This window comes from Pseudopipra pipra, chromosome 7, assembly GCF_036250125.1.
Source record: "Pseudopipra pipra isolate bDixPip1 chromosome 7, bDixPip1.hap1, whole genome shotgun sequence".
NCBI classification, from domain to species: domain Eukaryota; kingdom Metazoa; phylum Chordata; class Aves; order Passeriformes; family Pipridae; genus Pseudopipra; species Pseudopipra pipra.
The window spans coordinates 32,665,707-32,686,927 of record NC_087555.1 but is presented as its reverse complement, the minus strand read 5'-3'; the positions used below and the strand labels follow the sequence as shown (position 1 = coordinate 32,686,927).

The following is a 21,221-nucleotide window of genomic DNA, read 5'->3' as shown; positions in this document are numbered from 1 at the left end:
CTTCCCCAGCTCAAGTGCAGGCTCTCCACAGGCTGCAGCTCTTCAGGAAATGTCCCCATAGTCCTCTATGGGGAGACATGCAGGGAAACATCCACCCCAGCACTAGGATCACTCCTCAGCCCCAGGCAGTCTCTGGGCTGTCTCTCACACCTCTCTCCTCACTCCTTACCCCTCAGTGCCAATTGACCCTTTCTGAATTTCCACGAGTGTCACTGATGTGCTCAGCTGTGCCCTGTGCTGGGGCTGTGGCAGAGTCAGTGGGAACCTCACAGAGAAGCTCCCACAGCCAGTGCCTGGATACAGCTGTACAGTACATCTGGTCCTCTGATGTTACAAAAAGTAAGATTATGGGGGTGGCTCATGATGGAGGGGCAGGGAAAGATGCTTTGAGGTGGAAAGGCAGCAAGGAACAAGCTACTGGCTAAGCAGCTTTAATAGGGAGGGCATGAGGACATCACCACTGTGGAAGGGAGAGAGGCAGGTCCAACAAAATGTGGGGGACTGGAGGGTTTTAGAATGAGAAATCTGCTTGAGTTACTGAAATGCTCGACCCTTGTGGGAAGGAAGTATTTCAAGGAGTTGGTCCTACCATTCCAGTGAAACATCTGCTGATATTACCTGCAGTGACAGGTAAAGGAGTTAAAACTCCAAGTCCCTGACTTGGAAGGCTTGAGTGTCATCCATGTCTAGATGTAAAGTTAACAACAAAATAAACCTGAAAGGATAAAATGGTAAAATAGCAGTCTTTCCATAAAAAACCTTAATGCGCCACACGTTCTCTCTGTGTGCTGGGTGTCAGACTGTTCAGAAACGAGTGGCCTGTTATGCACCATGTGCTGCCATCTGCCTCCCTGGGATGCCACCCGCTCCATCCTCACTCGTGTCTCCTCACTCAGCAGACAAGACATTTGCAGTTTGATAGAATGTGAAAGAACCATGTGCTGACATTTGTGACGTATCCCACGGGAGTTAAAGGAGACATAAATGGTTGAGTTCCTCTTAAGACACTTGTGTGGCTGCATGGGGTCTGTCCTTAGACCAAGAGCACGGCTGTTAACCAGTAACTCTGAGAATCAAAGTGTTGTCTCTTGGTCTCTTCATGGGGTGCTGAGGAACAAATTGTATTTTGCTGTCAAATGCATGTGTTATTTTCAATATAGTTATAAATAGTTTTCATGCGTTTTGTTTTGATCATGAGTATCTCAAATTGGATTCCTTCCTTAACTTTGAGAAGATGACTTAATGTGTGGTACATGTCCCTGACTGGATGAGAAATGAAACATTTTGACACGAACATTTCTACAGCTACACAAAAAGGAGCTCGCTGAAGTGCAAACGCTGGTTCATGAGCATAATGAGTAGCTGGTGGAACTTGATTGCTGAAATGTTCTTGAAAAAGTAATTGCAAATAGTATTTGCTCAATGTTAAAATATTCTGGTACTTGCACAAAAGGATCGGTAGAGTTTACTAACCCTGTCTTTTCTCTCTAGTTTGTTCACATAAAATTTTTGCCTGTTTGTAAAGTTATCAGAAATTTGACTGGGTGACGTGATGAAAGTCAGATTATCTGGAGACACTGAAAAGAGGAAGAACGAAGTAAAGGTTATGCTTCTAAGAGGAGAAGGGTACAGCTGTGCTGCAGAAGGCAAGGAGAGAAAGCAGGGGAAAATGCTTTGAGCAGAGCTCATGGAGAGAAGAACCTGCAATTAAAGAGGAATTGGCAAGTGGGAACATATAACTTCATTGGAAGATGGCAATGGTGTTAAAAGGAACTGATGCATTTCACAAGATACTTTTTTTATTTAACCTTTTCTTCCCATGGCACTTTCTATTAAGCTTATGTTCACTATAAAACCTTGAACTAGTTCTGCATTCATTTCTTTTCACACACCTTTATTTTTCACAGGAATAAAGTGGGGTTAGCACAGAGGAGCTTATAAAGGGCATTATGACAGCACAAAATTTCTGCAGAGTTCAGGGATATGTTTTCTTCTTCCAGGAGACAAAAAAAATCTCAGTTTAATCCTGGCCTTTCTGTACATTAGGCTCACTTTTCTCTTTTGACACTTCATTATGGCTCTTCTGGGTTTGAATAAAAATGTTCTCTTTCCTGGTAGATAAGGTCACTACTGCTGGGAGATACTTTCTGTGTGTAGTGTACATGAGTATTTTGTGTCCTGGAAAACCACCCCAAGTGTGGGTGGTCTCTTACTGCTTTTTCTCCCCACTTTACAGTGTGTAATGTCTGTGATCTGGCTGAAAGCAGATCTGCTTTCTGCCTGCAAGAAATGGCAGAAGTGCCACGAGGTTGTCAGTAAATTCTTGCATAGAATCATGAAAGTGAAGGCCAGTGGTGTGGTCGCTGTGCAGTTATTCATACAGGAAGATTTTGGTAGCTGGGAAGAGAATCCAGAATTTCAGGGCCATAGGTCAGTGTAGCCTTATGACTTGACCTTTCTGGTCTTGCAGCCTTATGATTTGTTCATTTTTCATCCCTTACCCTGAAAGGGGCCTGAATTTTGTACAGTAACAGTATGTCCTCATATAACAAATACTGTGTTTTGATGCTTCCCCTTGAGATGGCTGAATTGGAACTGGGCATTTAACTCATTTCAGAAGTTCCTAATGTTTAGAGATTTCATTCTTGTGACGTTATTGTTCTTGTAATGTGAATTTGTTGCTGATTTAAGAGTTCTTTCCTTAAAGTAATTCCTACATCCTTTCTTAAGAAAAACTCAAGAAAGCCCATGTGGATGTGCTGACCTTTTTGTGTAGGATGATAATACAGATTTCCCCACATGAATAGAAGGAGTAAATGGTGGCAGCAACATTCTCTGACCTATCACCATGAGGTAAATGAAACAAAGAAATAGCTTACATAGCTCTATGACCTGTAGGGAAAAGTTTGGGCTTGTGAATCTCTGCTGTATATCCAATGGTCTACTAGAAAGTGTGGGTTTGTGATTAGCAGGGGTGTGGCCACGCGTGGAGGTACAGCACATTCATTCCACAGGAGAGGCAGGGACTGTGAGCAACTTGCAAACACCCTGGCAACGAGATGGAGAACAGGATACTCCTCTGCTGTCACCTTTTGTCTGTCTTACCCCAGGGAGATCTGCTTTTGCACATAATGTAGAAGGAAGATTTATTCGAGGAGCAGAACATGGTCGGTGTACCTGACATACAGAGGTAGTTGCTGTATCAGAATAAGGTCATTGTGGTTACAGTGACACTGAATGAGCATTGAAGGCATGGCTGAATCTCTGGTCTTCAGTCCATTGCCATAGTTAAGCTGTTACTGCATCAGGTATTTCAGGCACAACCTGATGCTTTTAGTCAACTCGGCCACTCAGGTGTTCATAGCAGTACCTGAGTTTCCTCCAAAGGAAACAGTTTCTGTAGGGAAAGTTGCATATTTGGTTTTAAGCACAGTTTCCGTAGACACCAGTATCTTCTGAAAGCTTTTCTAAGTCCTGGGTGGTAATTATATATTTCTTTTATGCCATTTTCCTTGCTACCTCTGGGAGCTCTACATATCTCTTTAGCAGCAGTGAAATTCCTCTATAAGAGAAGATGCTAACAGTCTTCAGCAAGAGCCTCTGGAGCAGTATAAGTTTGAAGCTGGCACTGATGGGATCTAAGCTGGAGAAATATTGTCTGCTGTGAATATTCTTCCCATATCATTAGCCTTGAGTTATCCTCCGTGAGCCGTACTCTGTACGGCTGCTGTGTATCTTCTGCCTGCGCTGAACTCTCTGCTCTTCTTCTTGTGGCACAAACCAAGGATTACTCAGCACCGGGTAGGATATGGTTATATAACACTAAGGACAGTAATTAGACAATTTAGTTAGAACAATGTATTTTTTTGCCAGTAATTTGTTTCTTGGGCGTTTTCCAGGTATTACATATGGCCAACCAGACAGAACCCCTCTGTTCTCTGAGTAATTCCCCCCATTTTTTCACAAGCATAGAGATATTTCATTTAAACCTTTGCAACCTCCCTTTGTGGCATCTGCTTATTTATCACTGTCTTTAAGATCTGTTTTCCACTTGGTAATGTTCATATTTTTGGTCCCTTGGTTACTGCTATTGTAAATTATTATCCAGTAAGATTTATAGCTGTGAGATTTGTACAAATAACCTGTCTCCCCCATTTAATGGCTTAACACTAAGACACCTTTGTTATTTACTAATGAAGCTGTACGAGTAATTTCTATATAAATTTTTGCAGGTGTGTCATGAAAATTTAGGTCAGCAATGGAACTATGTCAGACTGTCTGACAGGCTACAAATTGCCCTGCACTATAGGCACAAAGCATATAGGTGGTGAACCCACTGCAGCTTTACAATGATTTAACCTGTTCTTAGACATTAGAACCCCATCACTGAGTGAGTATAATGTAGTACCACTTAAAATGCTTGTGGGTTTTTTTAACTGATTTGTTATCACATTTAAATTCACAAGGAAAAATTTAATTTAATTTAATTTCCGTTTAACAAAGTCATATGGAAAAGGCTGTATATACGTTCTTTACTTCCAATAGCATTTTCTTATAACTTTTAAGTTAATTTCACTACTCCTCTTCAATTACATTTAGCTACTTTTGGGAGAGGGTTTTAAAATCATTAGCTATCCTTTTATATGATGTTCTTTGTTTAAAAGAAAAAAATATTAGGCCATAGCTTATGTAGATTTATCCGGGTAGTGCTGTATGTTGGGGCTTGAGTTTTTTGGTCCCATGTTTTAAGAATTAGCAACATCCATATGCTATTTGCCTCTGAGAACTGTTAGTAAAATTAATGACACTTTTATCACTCTCATATTTGTTTGGTTGCTACTCAGTTTTTAAAAACATATTCATTGTCATAGTATTTCAGTAAATAGATTCAAATACACTCTATCCTGCTGATAGGGATCCTTCTCTCAGCCAAAACAAGAAAACAAGCGGCTGCAGAGCCAAGTCCTTTCCTGCCCACGAGGTTGAAACATTAAGGGATGGGTGACAAATTGTCCCCTTGATTCGTTTCATGCTTCCCATGTCTGCACTCAAGGAGGAGTAATCGCAGATCTCAAATATAATTTTTACATTTATTTTGAATGGAGATGAAGAAAAAGAGCTTGGAAAGAGCAGGTGGGTGTTTACTTTTCAATATGCTGACATCTGTGAGTCGAGTAAGGGTAGCTCAGTGTGATGGGATATTCTGAAATATAAAACGAAACTTTCTATCTCTATGTAAAATTGCTGTACAAAACTGATGGGACTGGATTGTTAGGATCATTATTTTGATTTTTTTAATGATTTTTCCTGAACTAAATCTTAAATTTTTCCTAAAAGTGTGTTTTGTGTGTATAATTAAATAAATAACTTTTTGTGACATTTCAGCGTGAGAAGCTGATACATGAGTTGGAGGAAGAAAGACATTTGAGACTTGAGAGTGAAAAAAGATTACGGGAGGTGACACTGGAGTCAGAACGGAGCCGGGCTCAGATGCGTGGGCTGCAAGAACAGTTTTCCAGGTATGTTGCAAAAGTAAACTGTGTTCAAAATGGGAACATACTTTCCCCCAAATGGGAAGAACATACTTTGGTGCAGAAACATTGTTCAGACCTGTTGATAACTTGAATGGATATAATCTAAGGCAAAAACTGGTCTTCCTCTGAGTCTCTGTGAACATAACAGGCACTTGGATAAATGATTGTTAGCATCCTTAAAAGGCTTATGCCATCATTCTGTGTGATGAGGAAAATTTTCATTTCTAGAAATTTTGCATTTGTTAGAATTCCCAACAATTTTCTAAGTGTAGATGTTCACTTCTTGAAAAGTACATGCCATTCGTAAGTCAGTATACGGTTGGTTGTTAATTTTAAACGACAAGAATGGGTTTGATCAATCTGAATAAAGAGAAAAGAAAAAAGAAAAATTATGCCATTTAGCATCAGGGTGCTCATCCTGCTTGGACGTGCTTTGAATTTCTTCTTGCCCTGCCTGGGCCAGAGCTTTGGGCTAGACCAGAACTCCACTTACATGAGAACCAGCTTAGAGTTGGGATTTAAGACAAACCATTCAACTGACAGCTGTAAGGTTTCGAGATATTTATTGTTTTCATGATACATGATGAGATCTTGTACATCAAATATGTTTTTTTTATTGTTTTTGTCACATGAACAGAAATGAAACGATCAAAAAAATCAAAAGATACAGTGGCATTTTATGTTGCATATTTTCCATCAAGACTGAATATTAACTTATTCCCTTGGACCACTGAATCATTGAAAAGTACAAGTTCAGTTTAATAAAGTAAAAAAAACTGGGGGGTGGTGTTTTTTTCAGTGGTTATGTTTGTTGGGGTCTTTAGGGCTTTCTGTTTGGGCATTTTTTATGGGTTTTTTCCTCAGTGTTTGCCATGCGGCTCCTCTGATTTGAATCTGTGTTTCTAGGCAACACTGCAAAAACCATTGATAGCAGTAATAAAATTTGTTCTCATCTGTTATTTTGTGTTTGTAAAATTTGCATTAATTCTCTTCAGAATCCAAAAAACTATTTAAAAAAAACACAAAGTGTTCAGTTAAGTCTGAAGTTCTTCAACAAAAATGCTAAGGATATTTCTTTTTCAGTTTTCTGTTGTTCCTCTTCTATGATCCTTCATTTCAATTTTACTTATTCTAATGAGACTCCTGGAGTAATATACACAAAATAAATCCACCCTATGAGTATTCTTGCTTAGAATATTTTACTCTATTGTATATTAATCTTTGTTTAAGGGAGAATTTCCCCAGGTCTTTTTTTTTAGAACAGTATTATTGCTACACTAACTAGAAACCTTTGAAATAAACTTTGAGGATGATGGAGCCGTGATTTAGAAAAGAAGGGGTGAGGGGAAGCCAGTCTGCAGAGTGATGCACCCAGTAACTCCATAAAATTTTAACTGTTACGTATTCAGACTCTTCATTATTCCTGTGAAACTGCAGTAGTCTGATTAATTTCTACCATGTTTCTGAAAAGAATAACTATTTTATTAGTTAGGATCCCTGAAGTCCACTATCTTCAAATTAATCCATTCTTTTTCTTCTGTTACTATTTGCAGTTGAGCTTGCTCTGATCTATCAAGAAGCAGAGGGATGCAAGTTCTTTGAATTAAAGTTGTTTGTCTCTTTATCTTTGTACCTCTGATTCAGATAAAGGCGAATACCTTCTAAATCAGCATTATGTTCTTTTTAAGGCTGTCTGCACGTTGGCTAAACTGTTTGAAGGCAAACTTAAATATCACTTTTCATTAATGGCAACTTGGTTATTCCTGTGAGGAAAACTGCCTTTGGCCTCATCACGCTGTGGTTTTATTTTAGTGTAGACCAGATGCTAGGAAGGGAATGAGTCACTTAAATATTTTATTTGCTTTTAAAAAATATTTGTTTTGATGCATATTAAAGTGGGAGTTTTTTGCTGATATTTAGTAAAATATTAAGATATTTGCTTGCACGAACAGACTTTCTTCCTAAACAAGTGTGTTTTTTTCTTAATCTGCTTGAACAAATAATGAAACTGGCAACTGGATAATCTTGTACTACTTAGAGATTCTGTATTGTTTGAAGGATTTGAGACTTTTTTCCTCAATTTGAACACAATTAAATGGGACAAGACAGGTGGTGATGGGAGATGATGTTAAAATCAAGTGAATTGGAAGTACTTTAGAAGAAGATGGCTAGAGAATAATACTTTGCATTTAAACATCCTGTCTTTCAGAAGCAAATAGACTAAAGTAAGGACATGTATGATAACATAAATCTTTTAAATATGTGTAATTCCTGAACTCAGTGAATATGCATACACATTTCTACATACAGATGCAGAGCAGTGGTTTAAACTGATTTGGCAAAAGTTTCTTTACATTTTAAACTATTTTCTTTGCATGTTTGAAAGAATGAAACATGATAGTTGGTAAGCTGTAAGTTGATCTTTGTAATCAGGGGAGAAAAGCTGCCTGTTCCTAAATGAAATTGTGTGAAAACTTTACTCTGTCATATAAGCACATAGTTTAAGATTGAGAACTTCAGAAGGTGAGGAGTTTTCCTATTGATTGACATTTCTGTTCTTACCAAGTAAGCAATATTTCAGGCTAGGAGTCTGAAATAAATCGAAGTTCTCTTTCTTAACATCTGAATAAATCTGCCAGAGCCTTAAAGTGACACAGTAGTTATTTTGATAAATATGTGATAGCTCCTGAAAGAGCTTTTAAAACTAAGTTTCTTTTCCAGAATTGCACAGTGGTGCGTCTCTGTAGTTTTAAATTTGCTTTCTCATTTTATTGGAGGTGAATATGTTTAAGGTGTGAAGAAACTGTGCAAGAAAATTTTTTAATGCTGAAGTTGTGTTTTTACACTGTAGTTGGATGCAGTTATTTTTACGTTGCCTTAATATAGTCTCACCTTGAGTTGAAGTACTTGATGTTTTCTTTCTTAAACCCACTGAGATCTGTTGCTTTGCTGCAGCTGTTACATTCTGTAAGGCTCTTTTTTGCACAACAATGCATACTTGCATTTGCTCAAATGCACAGAAACTAACCCTATAAATGCATATCAGCCCAGTTTCTACCAAGACAGTGCCATACAGTCTGACTATCTGGTTTTGAATGTTGACAACTGCCATTGTGTGTTACCATTTAGGTTAGTGATGTGCCTGCTGCCTCTTTATCCAGCTAAATAAATTAGACTAATTCTTTTTGGTTTGGTTTTTTGTTTGTTTATTTTTGGGTGGGTTTTTTTGCTCTCTCACAGTTTAACATTAGTTCCTCCTTGAACATCTCACATCTTGGACATTAGGGAAGAAAATACGCTGTGTCTCATGTACCTCCTTGTTCTTGGTTTCAGCTGTGCTTTTCCTGCTTTCAGCATTTTCCTACAACAGTAGGAACAGAAATACAACAACTTCGCCTGAAGCAGTAGGTGTGATTCATAGTATCGTTCTGAAAAGCACACTAATAGATACAATATAAATTGTTCGCATTTCCCTGCTGTACATCAGTGAGCAATAGAAATTGTTGTCTGTTGAGTGCATACAGTTCATGTGACTGAACTGGGATTAAATATTAAAGCAGTAAAAGAGGTAGCTTTGCTTAAGTTACTTTGATTACTATTTTGGTCTGAATGAAATAGGTTTAATAAACGCTATTATAAAGTTTATCTCTATACAGTAATTGAAAAGGGTGTTATCAAATCTTAAAAATCCCTTTTGGGTAAATTTCAAAAATCTTTCAGTTAAGGTTGTGGTGTTTATCGATATCAATGTGTGTGACTGGAGAACTGCCTCAGGCTTTTAAGAATAGATGTTATTGGAAGAATAGGAAATGGTCCTTGTTTGATCTTCCAGGGTCCTGTGAATGGGATGAGTGCAATTCTCATTAGACTGTATTTCAGCATTTCCCTCACATTAATATTGGCTGTAGGGTTAAGCCTGTCACTTCTGACAAGGGGGAAAATGACTACTACAAATCCGGCAACACTTGGCATAAAAGGACTGTGTGGCTGTTGGTTTAGGCACATCCTTCACGGTTTTCTCCAGTTATTGTTAATTCCCCTTGCTCCATTCTGTCTTGTCAGCAGATGACTGGAAATGATAACTGTTTCCCCAGCAGCTGTGATCAGGAGATTTTTTGCATTGCATCAGTATGTTGATGTTGCATCATCACATCTTAATTTCTAACCTCTGCTTGACCTAGAGGTCAGACCTCCTTGCACTTTTGTGACCTTACTGACATGCCTGGTAATCCACATACAACAAAGACCCTGTCTGGGAAATATAAACTAGTAGGACACATCAGTAGCCCCTGTGTTTGGTAAGTTTGTCGAATGTCCACCATTAATAACATTTTGATCTCAATTCTGGAGAGATTAAAATGCTCTCCTAGCACCCATTGATGGTATTCGTTTGATTCTCTCATAGCAGGGATGAATCAAATACTATGTGGGAATTCACTCCTTTTCTCAGAGGAAGATAACAGAAGAAGCTGTCTACAATTGAGCTATTTTGTGTAGTTCTGCGGTCATCTTCTATCATCCTCCCTGCAAGCCCTGTTTGTAGGGTTATTTTGGGAAGCAGATTGCCCCAAAAATGGAGTTTGTGTCAAAGGCTGACCCTGTCATCCTGCCCTGTGCACCTGCTTCCTGCTTTGCTGCTGACTGTGAGATGGCCACTGTCAAACACCTTGTGGCAGGTTGACCTGGACTGGCTGCCAAGTGTCCACCCAGCTATTCTCTCACTCACCATCCTCAAGAGGACTATGGGAGAAAACAATAAGAAAAAACCCTCATGGGTTGAATAAAGGTCAAGGAGATCACTCACCAGGTGCCATCAAGGGGAAAGTAGACTTGACTTGGAAAAGATTAATTTAACTCATTGCCAGTTAAATACAATGTAGGATAGTAAGAAACAATGACAAAACTAATAATGCTCTCTCCCACCTCTCCCTTCTTCCCAGACTCAACTTCATTCCTGTATTCCTGACTCTTTGACCTCCACCCTGAGCAGCATATTGTGTGGTAGCATTATGGGGGAGCTGATGCAATCAGTGCAAAACACTTGGTCTCTGCCACTGCTTCCTCCTCACACCTTTTCCCTACTCTAGTGTGGAGTCTGTCCCACTGGGGTCTGTGACTGCTGGGAGGCCTCTCAGCTGTCTGCTGTAAGGGAGGTGAGACCGATGCCTACTCAGGCACGAGCTCTGGAGCTGCCACTCTCCGTGTGCTGTCACTGCAGGACTGCTGAGCCCTTGGCTGAACTCACTGAGCCTCGGGACGTGGTGTGAATGCTGCTTTACTGGGGCTTTGACCTAATGCTCAGGATATCGATCCTGTCTTTGGATTAGAATTGACAGAGTTAAAGAATGAAGTTTCTTTTAGATTAACACTGAAGGGGTGAGTATATTAGTATTTTTATTTATGTACATGTACAACACTTAGGCACATATTTCATCTCTAATAGTTACTCAGAACTGTCAAGCACTATTCTAAGTAAGATCAAGGAGCTTTTGTGTGAATAATTTTCATCTGGAAGAAAATAAGGGAATGGTTTTACTAAATCCATGAAATTAAGCCCAGAGGAGATTTCCCCAAGTTGTATATGGAGTTTGACCCCACTCAGTTTCTGGGCTACTTTGAACTAAATATTCTGGTTTCCTGTTGTTTGACCAATAACTAGTAAAAAATAAATGTTATGATTTTTCATAAACTCTTCAGTTCTGTGTATGAATACAGTGGTTTTGAAAGTACATACACATGAGAAATATCTTCAAAGAATTTGTTATCTAAATTTTCTTCAAAAACTAAATTTCCATTCTCATGCTAGAAGCCATCAGATTGAAACACATGTTTTCACATGGAAGTTGAGAAAGAACCAAAGCAATGAGGTCAGAGTGGCTGCAGAGGACTGAAGAACCAGTGTAAACTTGAAACACAGAAGGACCAGACTTGAAACACATACCAGGACCAGAAGTTATAGAAAACTATATTGCATAATGTATATTGACTTGTGTAACACTTTTAGAGAGCAAAGGATTACTTTACTTCAGGCATTGTTAGAGATGCACAGAGAAGTACATGCAGTTCTCCATCTTCTGTGGACTCTTAAGGCACTGAAGCTACATTAAGAGCCAGCCCTGTTTCAGAACCCTGATGTGCTCTAGTAAATCATGTGGTGGTGTTTCATGGCAGCTCTTAGTTGCTGAAAGCTTCTTGCAAGGGATCCAGAGAAATGGGTAAATTTTATCTTTCATCTGTGTACTCAGAAAATCCTGGGTTTGGTTTATATATATCTGTTTGCTCACAGTGTGCATCATACTTATATTTCTGTAAGGTTGCATCTATTGCCTTTTCCTGATTTATCAGAGCATGAAATTATATTCTGCTTCCTCTGTTCTAGCTAGCACTATAATTTAATAGGATATCATCAGTTTTTTCCCTTTGCATAATGTGATAGATTAAGACAAAAGTAGCACTAGGTTATAGTGTAATCCTTTGGGTTGCCCTGTCTTTTAAAACACACAGGACAGAGACTAACATAGAAAATTATATCAACTTTTCACCATAGTTTAACAGTATAAAATTAACCAATGTCCATATACAGGTCCAAACATCACATAGAATCTATTCCATACATTGATTTTTGTGGTAAAAAGATGGTTTGCATATTCTTTGCACTCCCATACCATAGTCCCGACCAAGCAGAAACTATATATATTAGGTAGCACGCTACCTAATATATACCTCCCTAGATATGTATCCATCATCTCTCTTCTTATATGGCTGTTTCATTCCCAAAGTGAGAGCTGATGTTGAAGAAAGCTCCCAGAAGCTTGGGAGTAAGAGCAGGGATTCCTGTGCAGATGTAGTAATTGGGTTTATAGAACTTTTTATGTCAGAGGACAGTGAACACTTTATTTTGGTGAGATTGTGAACTTCCTTGCTACTGGTGTTTAAATAGATTGAGATTCGTGTGTGATGTTTATGTACTATGAAATCCTGTACCTGTTGAAGTTCACAGCTCTGTGTGTTTTATTGTGCACAGGTACGTTTTTGCAGTTATTTCTAGCTACAGATAATTGTCCATTGTAAAACATGTTTAAATTTATGAAAGGACAGTGCTGATACAGGAACTAAGTGCTATGACTGAGTAATGTTGCTGCCCAAGAGCTGTGTGATCATGTGTGGTAAGATGTTTCCAAGACAGATAGAAGGTAGATCATTGTCAGGAAGACTTCTGTTACTTATTGTGATTTGCTGATCTTATGAATGTATTTTTGAAATTGCATTGGAGCATGCAAAGTTGCAGACTTTCTTTCCTGTGTAACTTGCCACAGTTTGGTTTCTTTCCAATGTAGGAAATCAGAAAAGTCATAGATGCGTCACGTGCTATTCTACAGTTCCTTAATGCCATAGAAGGTAAAGAGACGACTCAAACCCAACACATTCCTTCCCATGATTAATGACATTTCCTCCATGACCATTCTAAGGGGATTCCACAATTTTTAACACATGGATAACCCTTGCATCTTTGTTGCTGCATGGATCTCCATCCCCTACCTCCACTGAGACAGCAGACTGGAGGATGTTGCCAGCACACTGTCCCTTAAACACTGATGTGCTGCCCCCAGGCTTATCTCCAATGAGATAAGCCTTTTTTTTTTTATTATTATTTCCTGGGAAGGGAGAGGATATGATACAGAAATGACAGAAAGTTTTGAAACCTCCATTGCATGTGCCTTTCACAACTGGTGGTCTTCCCCATCCTTCTGTCTGTCATACGTGTGCTGTCCACACTTTGAAACTAATTTCTTCACAGTGAGACTTTCTACTGGAGAGACACATATTTTTAAAATCAATATGTATAAAACTGATCTTCTGATTTCACGATTAGCTTGAAGCGGCCACCCAAATAACATTGGATTATCCCATTTTAGTTTATTGATCCTCTCAGACTTGTGGTTCCTTTTGTCATATGGTTGGAAACCCATGTCCAATATGCAATTTGCAGATTATAGACTGTTTCTCTTTACTAATGGATCATAGAGAAACGTGAGTTTATGATCACAATTTTTGTGGTTGTTTTTCTGTGAGATGCTTGAGATGGCTTGTATTAGTAATTTTTCTGTACTATAAAACTTGTGTTGTAAACTGTAAATATATCTTTAATGCGCAGTGATGTGTATTCAGATTGATGGTGGTAGGTACAGGGCAAATTAAACCATGAGGGAATTCTATGATTAAAAAGCTGACATAAAATCAAATTATCTTCATAGTTATACTTCTCCTTTATGAGCATGATTGGAATCTTCAAAGGTTCATTGGTTGACTGAGTGTAAGTTTTACCTTTACAATTTTACAACAAACTAAACCAGGGAGCCTACACTCCCGTTCTAATTGCAAGCAGATAAAATCTGATCCAGAAAAGTGCTCACCCTTTTTAAGGTATTGGTGTGTCTTTTGCACATCTGATCTAGTAAGTGTCCATGGTGGGGGAGTTGGAAGTAGATGATCTCAAGGTCTTTTCCAACCCAAACCATTCCAAACCAAACTATTCCATGATTTTATGATTCTGCTCTCATTCCACACGGAAGGAAAAGTGTTTCATGTACCTTTGGGGAGTTGAGTGCCTTAAATAGCACAGAGCTACAGATTTTGAGGTGAAGATCATGAAATCCTGACAGTTGTCTCTCTGAGTAGAATAATAGAGGAATACTTTGTTATGTACAGATTTAAAGCAAGGTTTTCTGGTTTTCATGTTTATATGAGGCAGGGAGGAGAAAAGGTCTTTCTTGAAAGTACTCTAAAGGAAATGGTATAGGAAAACAGGCACAAAATCATCCCTGTCTTGATATTGCCTGTTGTACCCAAAGGTGGGCCCTGTAGATTGTGACTTTTGCTGTCCTCAGTGATAAACTTTTGTAGAACCATATCTTTGCTCACGGTTTGCATAGCTGGCTTTCTAATGCTGGTGTGCAAGTAAAGAGGTGGTCTTTAAATGTAACCAATACATAATGTGTAAATATAATGAGTTTGTCATCTTGCTCTGCATAACCTTTTAAGTATCTACACTAACTAATGAAAATAGAATAATTTATCTGCCTGACTTGAGGTGGTAATGCATTTTTTCAACCTACTAGCAATTCATAGTCTGCATAGGTAGGAATGTTTCACAGGAGAATTATTATGGTAATTTTAATTTTATCTTAGAACTTGTAATTATTGCACAGTATTGTTCTAATGTAACAGGCCATGCAGCAGTTCAGTTGTTTGTCAGTGCTTGAAATTGGGCAGTGCAACTTAAAAATTTAGTTTTAATCTTATTCTTTTTATCAAAATGTTTTGGGTATGTGTTTTGTCTATGCGCACATTTTAAATATGAAAATAAAAACAAATAAATAATCACTGCAGTAAAAAGTTGCAGTGAATATAGTTAAAACTGAAAAGATATTGTGTTAGGTGCAAACGTTTGTGGGGTTTTGTTTCTCAGGGCATATGATAAACATGAAGAGAATAGGTTTGGATTTGTTTTCCTTGAATAGGCTTATAGAACTAGTTCTGATTATTCATCCCTTATTCTGATACTACATTTTCATAGATATTCTACAGGTGCATCCTCATGGATTTATGTCCTGAAGGCATAAGAAGTTTGTTTCAGCTGCATGGACGTTGCTTGTGCATTTCCTTGATATATGTCACATAGAGGAAAATATGGGACTCAAAAAAGAAAAGATGCTTAGTTTTAGTCCACCAGTATCAGTAAGGAGAGCTGTGAGGTCTTTCTTCTGCTTCTCACTGAGTCTGAATCTGGACTTAGCAGAGGGAATGTCCCTGGAAAGGAATAGGCATCTCCCTTCTTAAGGATGAAGACATTCATTGAGGACAAATGGAACAGTTTTGTCATCTGACATGATCCAAACTATTCAAATAAATAAAACTGGTGGGCCAAATCCTCGCCAGGTCCTCAAAGGTGTCAGCTAACCACACTAAAAATGCAGTGAGAGTCGAGTGACCTCAGTAATTACTGTGGGCTTTACCTGTAAGAGGTTTATTGCTTACAATCTTGGTATTTTTTGCAGTGTCATTAATCATCCTGAAGTTATATGACTATTATTGTCATATAACTCCATGGGGATTCTGTTACAATTTAGTAACAATTACTGTCTGCTAGTTCAGATAGCTTTTGTTGTACAGCATTGCCAAAAATCTTAATGTGATTATCTTTGGTCATAATGTGTGCTTCAGATTGCAGATACTGTAAGCAAATGTAAATTGATTTGACTGATTTTCTCAGTGTAACAGGGTTTTAATTCCATGTGCAGTGCCTGCCCCATAATCTCAAATTTTACTAATTGGGCACTACTATCCTTCAGTCAAATTGTGTATTAAATAGCATTAATTAAATATGTATTTCAGAAAGCATTTATCTAAGCATGAATTATAATAACTACACATACGTTATCCTGAAAACAATGTCCAAAGGATGTCTGTAGAATGTTGTGTCGCAAAAAACAATGAACTCCTCTTGTGAAAACCAGATAATTAAGGATATGCTGTAAAAGGATGTAGAGAAACTACAAATCCTGTTCAGAACTAGTCATATCATAGAGATCACTGTCTATTTTAGGTTGTTGATCCACACTCTTAGTTTACATTATACTTTGGAGAAGATTTTTCTTTTGCATCATTCTGTTTTGAGACAACTGCATCCCAGTTCAATTGCTTTCTTCAAGATAAGGGATTTTACTCTTCTTGGTTTTTACCACCATTCCAGATAGGAAGGAAAAAGTGTCATGCCAAGGAAGAGTTGCATTTGTCATGAGAAAAGTGGTTAGGAGGAGATGGGAGATGGTGAGGCTTAACACTGCAAGGGAACAGAGATTTCTGTAGCCTCTTGTTTTGGCACAGGAAGTTGTGCTGCATTTTAGAACTTGACATAACTTTTTCTGCAATTGTTTTTAATCCTTCTTTTTGTCCTTCTATGTTTTTGGGATTTAATTGTCCATTTTTTCATGCTAGTACACAGCAGAGAAAGCATATCCTGCCGTACATCATGCCTGGATTGGAAATCCAGGCCAACTGTGTGTTTTGAGCTAAGTTTTCATTCTCTAGGAATACAGATTAGATCATTAAGTTGTAGTACCCTTATCGGTGTTAGCAAGCTGCAGTGTATTAATTGAGTGAATGCGGCATGGGTTGATACACTGTCTCACCTGATCAGAAGGTAACATTTTTCTGTCTTTAGCTATAGGTTTTATCTTTCATCCTAAGCCTTTTTAGAGGCACTGTGTTGATTGTGGTTTTATTGCTATGTTTCGTTTGTCTTCAGTTGACAGATTTCTTCCGGCTTGTATCTGCTAACCGCAAGAAAGCTAATCATGGGTTGTGTCTAGATGATAAGCAAGTAACAATAAGCCTTTGTGTATATTAGTTTTTACTGGAAAAATCAGTAAGAAAATGGAAAATTCTGACCAATTCTACTACTTTCTGAAAGGCAGGTAAGGCAGAGCAAGGTAATGAGTAGATTAGGAAGCCATGGAGTTGACTGACTTAATTACAGTTACAATTACAGTATATCAAAGTAGGTCTGTGTTAAAAGTGGTCTACAGTGGAGATCCCTCCCACTGGCTTGTTGGATGCAAGTTTATCTCAGAATCTTCTCAAGTACTGTACATGTCTGCTGCTACGGCATTTTTATTCTCAAACTGCAGAGAAAAAATACAAAACAATCCAAATCCCAATGCCTTAAAAGGTAAATATCTGTCAAATTCAGTTCTTATATCTTAGTCTCAGCCCTTCACATAGAAAAGAACTCATTTTGTCTAAGCCTATGCAGTAGCGAGTAGTGGGAGGGTATGTTATATTGGTGTGAATTTAATGTAGAATGTTAAAGAAATACTGAGTTTCACGGAGGTAATTTGGATTAATTTCTGAAGTATTTGTTAAAGACAATTTTAGTGTATACAGGGGAGAATAATGGGCCACTGGTTTCACTAGTTTTGTACTTTAGTGGGTATTCTTGTTGTAAAAATTCTTTAAATATTCATTCAGCTCTTTTAGTTATATACTGAATTGTTGAAATTTATAGCATTGAAAAATAATGAGCAATGTTTTTCTATTTTCTATTCCAGACTTGCCTGCAGTTCACTGCGAGCCCTATGTTGTGTATTTTATGACATATTTAGTGTTTATTGCAGTGCTATATGTATATTCTCAATCAGTGTGTTTGTAATAGCACAATTATATGGCAACTGCAATGTGAAACACAGACATCATGATCCATTGTAGTGCTGGCAGGATGAGAAATGTCAGCTGAGGTTGTTGTAAGAGGTTTCCTAATCCTGTTGAACTAAAGAGTGAGATTCTTTCTGAATTGTTGCCATCTGGAGTATATAAAAATTTGAAATAACCTTTTATCATTAGGTTGGCACATTTTACTGGAGCAATATTGGCATTGATGAAGTTCTAATGAAATGAAATACTGTGCACTGAGAAAAACTCTGCTTCATTATTTTGTCTAAGTTCTTTAGAACCCTCCCCTCCAATTTATGAAGATTATTGAGTAGTTATAATGTTTTAAATCTAAAAGATAGAGAATCTTTGTTTACAATAAGCCAACATTTTAAGATGGATATTAATCTAGTTATAAATAAAAACCAACATTGTATGTGATGGAGAATAATTTGTAAATCATAGTATAATCAGGTAATTTAATTCACTTTCTCTATTTTCTTGACTTGCTCTACTTATTTGACAGGTATTTGTTGCCCATAAATTTTTCAGTCTAAAATTAGGCCAAAAGGCTTCATGCCCCACCTTGTCAGAAGCAATTGTGGCATATAATCTTTCCTTAATCTGATCATGCCCACTGCAGAATAGTTGTTCTGTCCAACTGTTGCCATTGCACATCTGTTCTGTACTGAACTGCTTTTATCTGTAGTGCATATAATAATGCTCAGTTTATGCATCTTGGCTCTTATATCAGGTTCATTTTATAAATACCTATTGACTAATCCTGTCCCCACCAAATTTGGGCTTTACCAGACTAAATTTGCCCAGCTTGGTTATCTTGACTCTTTCCTAGGCCTGTTGTGATACGAGTTGATTCATTCTTGTAAGACGTGCACTGAACATGCATTTCACATTGGTCTGATACCAATTTCACAGGTATTGCGTGCCTGTTACTGCCATCTTTCTAGAGCAGTTGCATTGAACTTAGTTGCTGTCTTTTGGATAGGAGGAGAGTGTTGCCAGTTAAAAATACTGATTCCGATGTTGGAATCTTAATCACCTTGAAACTTCAGTTTGTCCCTTAGTTCTCCTTTTGAAGGGTTAATCATCATGTTTTTCAGAGAACTAGATGACAGTCCTCTTCACTGTTCAGATTAAACAATATGAAGGCTGAGAGGTAGTGCTGGATTTAGAAGATGAAGGATTAGGACTGTTTAATTGTTTTGAGGATGTGATTTCGTTCTATCATGCTTAAGTTGAAGTGGGCCAGTGATTTTGTGATCCCATAAATATAGTAGATAAGAATATGTTTTATTTTAAGCATCTTGTTTGGTCTCTCTATATTCTTATGTAACTCTAACAGAAATTTATGTCTGCAGTATTGAGATTAATTTAATGTTTAAAAAGTGCTAGCCAATTCTTGTGCTAAATCTGTTTACTTCTGCTACACAGATAAACTCCAAACATTGCTGATTATTCTGTAAATTATATTGCTCTTGATTTCATAAACGCATTGGGATTAAATAAAAGAGATGAGTATCTTTTATTTCTTAATGTTTTGCATTTAAACTTTTCAGTTAAACCTCTAAATGCACCTGCTGTTATCTGTTGTGTGTATGTACTATTGCTCAAGCTGGTAATACACAAGAGAACATTTTAGGCGTTCTGAGCCTTTACTTGATTTACCTGCTTTGTTATGATTTTCCAAGACAAGTGCCGGTTTTACAGTTGACTAATAACCTGTAAAGCAACAGACATAAATTAAAAACAAAAATAGCAGTACTCCTCCCACCAGAATATTTAGAGGTAAGTCCAAATTGGAGTGGTGGCTAACGTGTACCTGAGCTAGCATTCAGTGGGTCACAGCACCAGAACTAGTGTCTGCATCAGTATATTCTTTAAGCCTGTTCCCCAGAGAATGTTCTCTTGGCTGCCCTGCAGGGAGCTCCTTGATGCAGTGCTGTTGGTCAGGGTCAAAGCCAGCTCATTGAAAGTTAGCTTGGTTATCTGAGCTGCAGCATTGCTTTTGGTGAAGAGCATGCATCTCCTGCAGAAATAGCATTCAGCAAATTATGCAGGAAGATAAGCAGAGAGGAGAAATAATCACAGTTTCTGAAATTTAAAATCTGCATTTGAAAAATACATTCATTTAATAAACTGTACTAACAGTTTCATTGCCTTCCTGGTCCATGGAAATAGAGAAGATTTGTAAAGATTGGTAGTGTCTCATGTTACAGAAGCTGATACAAGTCTAATGAACTAATAATTCAAACTATACGTAGCTTGAAATCTTATGTTTCTGACCTGGAGAGACATTCATTTCATGTAAACATGTTTCACCCTTTGTTTTTCTGTATCTAAATCAGTTGGCTTTAAAAGAAGATTATGAAAATGATTAAAAATCTCTTGAGATTTGTTTCCTCTGTTGTCTTCTAAATGGAAATACTGATGTTTTACAGCTAAGCAAACAGAGAAATTATGAACAATTCACTAATAATACAGCTGTGAAATTATATATAGCATTAAGAAATAGAATAGGAAGTATTTAAATGCCGAAAGAAAACCTTGGTAACTGAAACTCTATTCCATCTACCAGGTAAAAAAAAGATATGTGTGCGAATGAAAAGACACAACTGAACTCTAAACAGATGCCAAGTCTTTCACAGACAGACTGCATTTAATGGAAGCCATAGAAATGTTTAAGTGGCTGCTGACCCCATTATTTCTAACCCCATACCCAGTATCAGATCATCAGATTTCATGTCTTTCAAAGTACTCGTACGTGTATGCTCATAAAAAAATCTGCCTTGTGGACCTCTGAAAAGAGCCCTGTATATATGTAATCCTGCATGTTCTTTGGTATTGTGTTCTTAATGAATGAGGAAAAAAAGACCATGGTCTACCTGAATCTGGTGTGATTAATCAAAATTGCAGACTTCTATTACAAAATGGGATCTGTGGGCAGAGACGGTGATTATACCATAGTAAACGTATGCCTTTGCTCAGACACAGCCAACTAACTCCCACTGAAAGGGATCAGAGCAGTCAGTGCTGAGGAAACCGAGCAGGAAAAGGGGAGACTCTTTGTATTTCTTGTCTCCCTTTCCGGAATCAAGAATGGTAAATTCAGTTAACTTGTGCTTAGTGAGGAAGCAATCACTGAAATGTTTGTTCTCAGTAATTTTAAATGATATTTTAAAAAGTGTATTTGAAAACAAAGCAGGACTAAGCATTTCTTACAAAATTTTAGGTTTTGTGATGGTTCTTTAAAATTTAGAAGGTTCAGAACAAGATCACAAGAGCTTCCATGGGTGTTTAAAAAACAACAGAATAAATTCCTCAGTGATATGTGTGTAGAGCAAGGTCTCCTCTCTTTTAAGAAAATAACCTTATAAACAGGCCACCTGATAAATGTTTGTGTGTTTATTTTTAAGGGGGGGGGGTTGGAAGAATAGATGGCTTCATTTTATCACCTTT

The 21,221-nt window shown here is 37.7% G+C and overlaps 1 protein-coding gene across 9 annotated transcripts in view; it reads left to right on the top strand.

The window, feature by feature from the left end:
• NCKAP5 (NCK associated protein 5) overlaps nucleotides 1-21,221 on the top strand; it is a 395,107-nt gene that overhangs the window by 208,615 nt on the left and 165,271 nt on the right. For all 9 annotated transcript variants that reach the window (XM_064661544.1, XM_064661543.1, XM_064661545.1 and 6 more), the window contains one exon: nucleotides 5,386-5,519. In XM_064661544.1, the coding sequence (XP_064517614.1) occupies nucleotides 5,386-5,519 (134 nt within the window). The remainder of the gene's footprint in view (nucleotides 1-5,385; nucleotides 5,520-21,221) is intronic.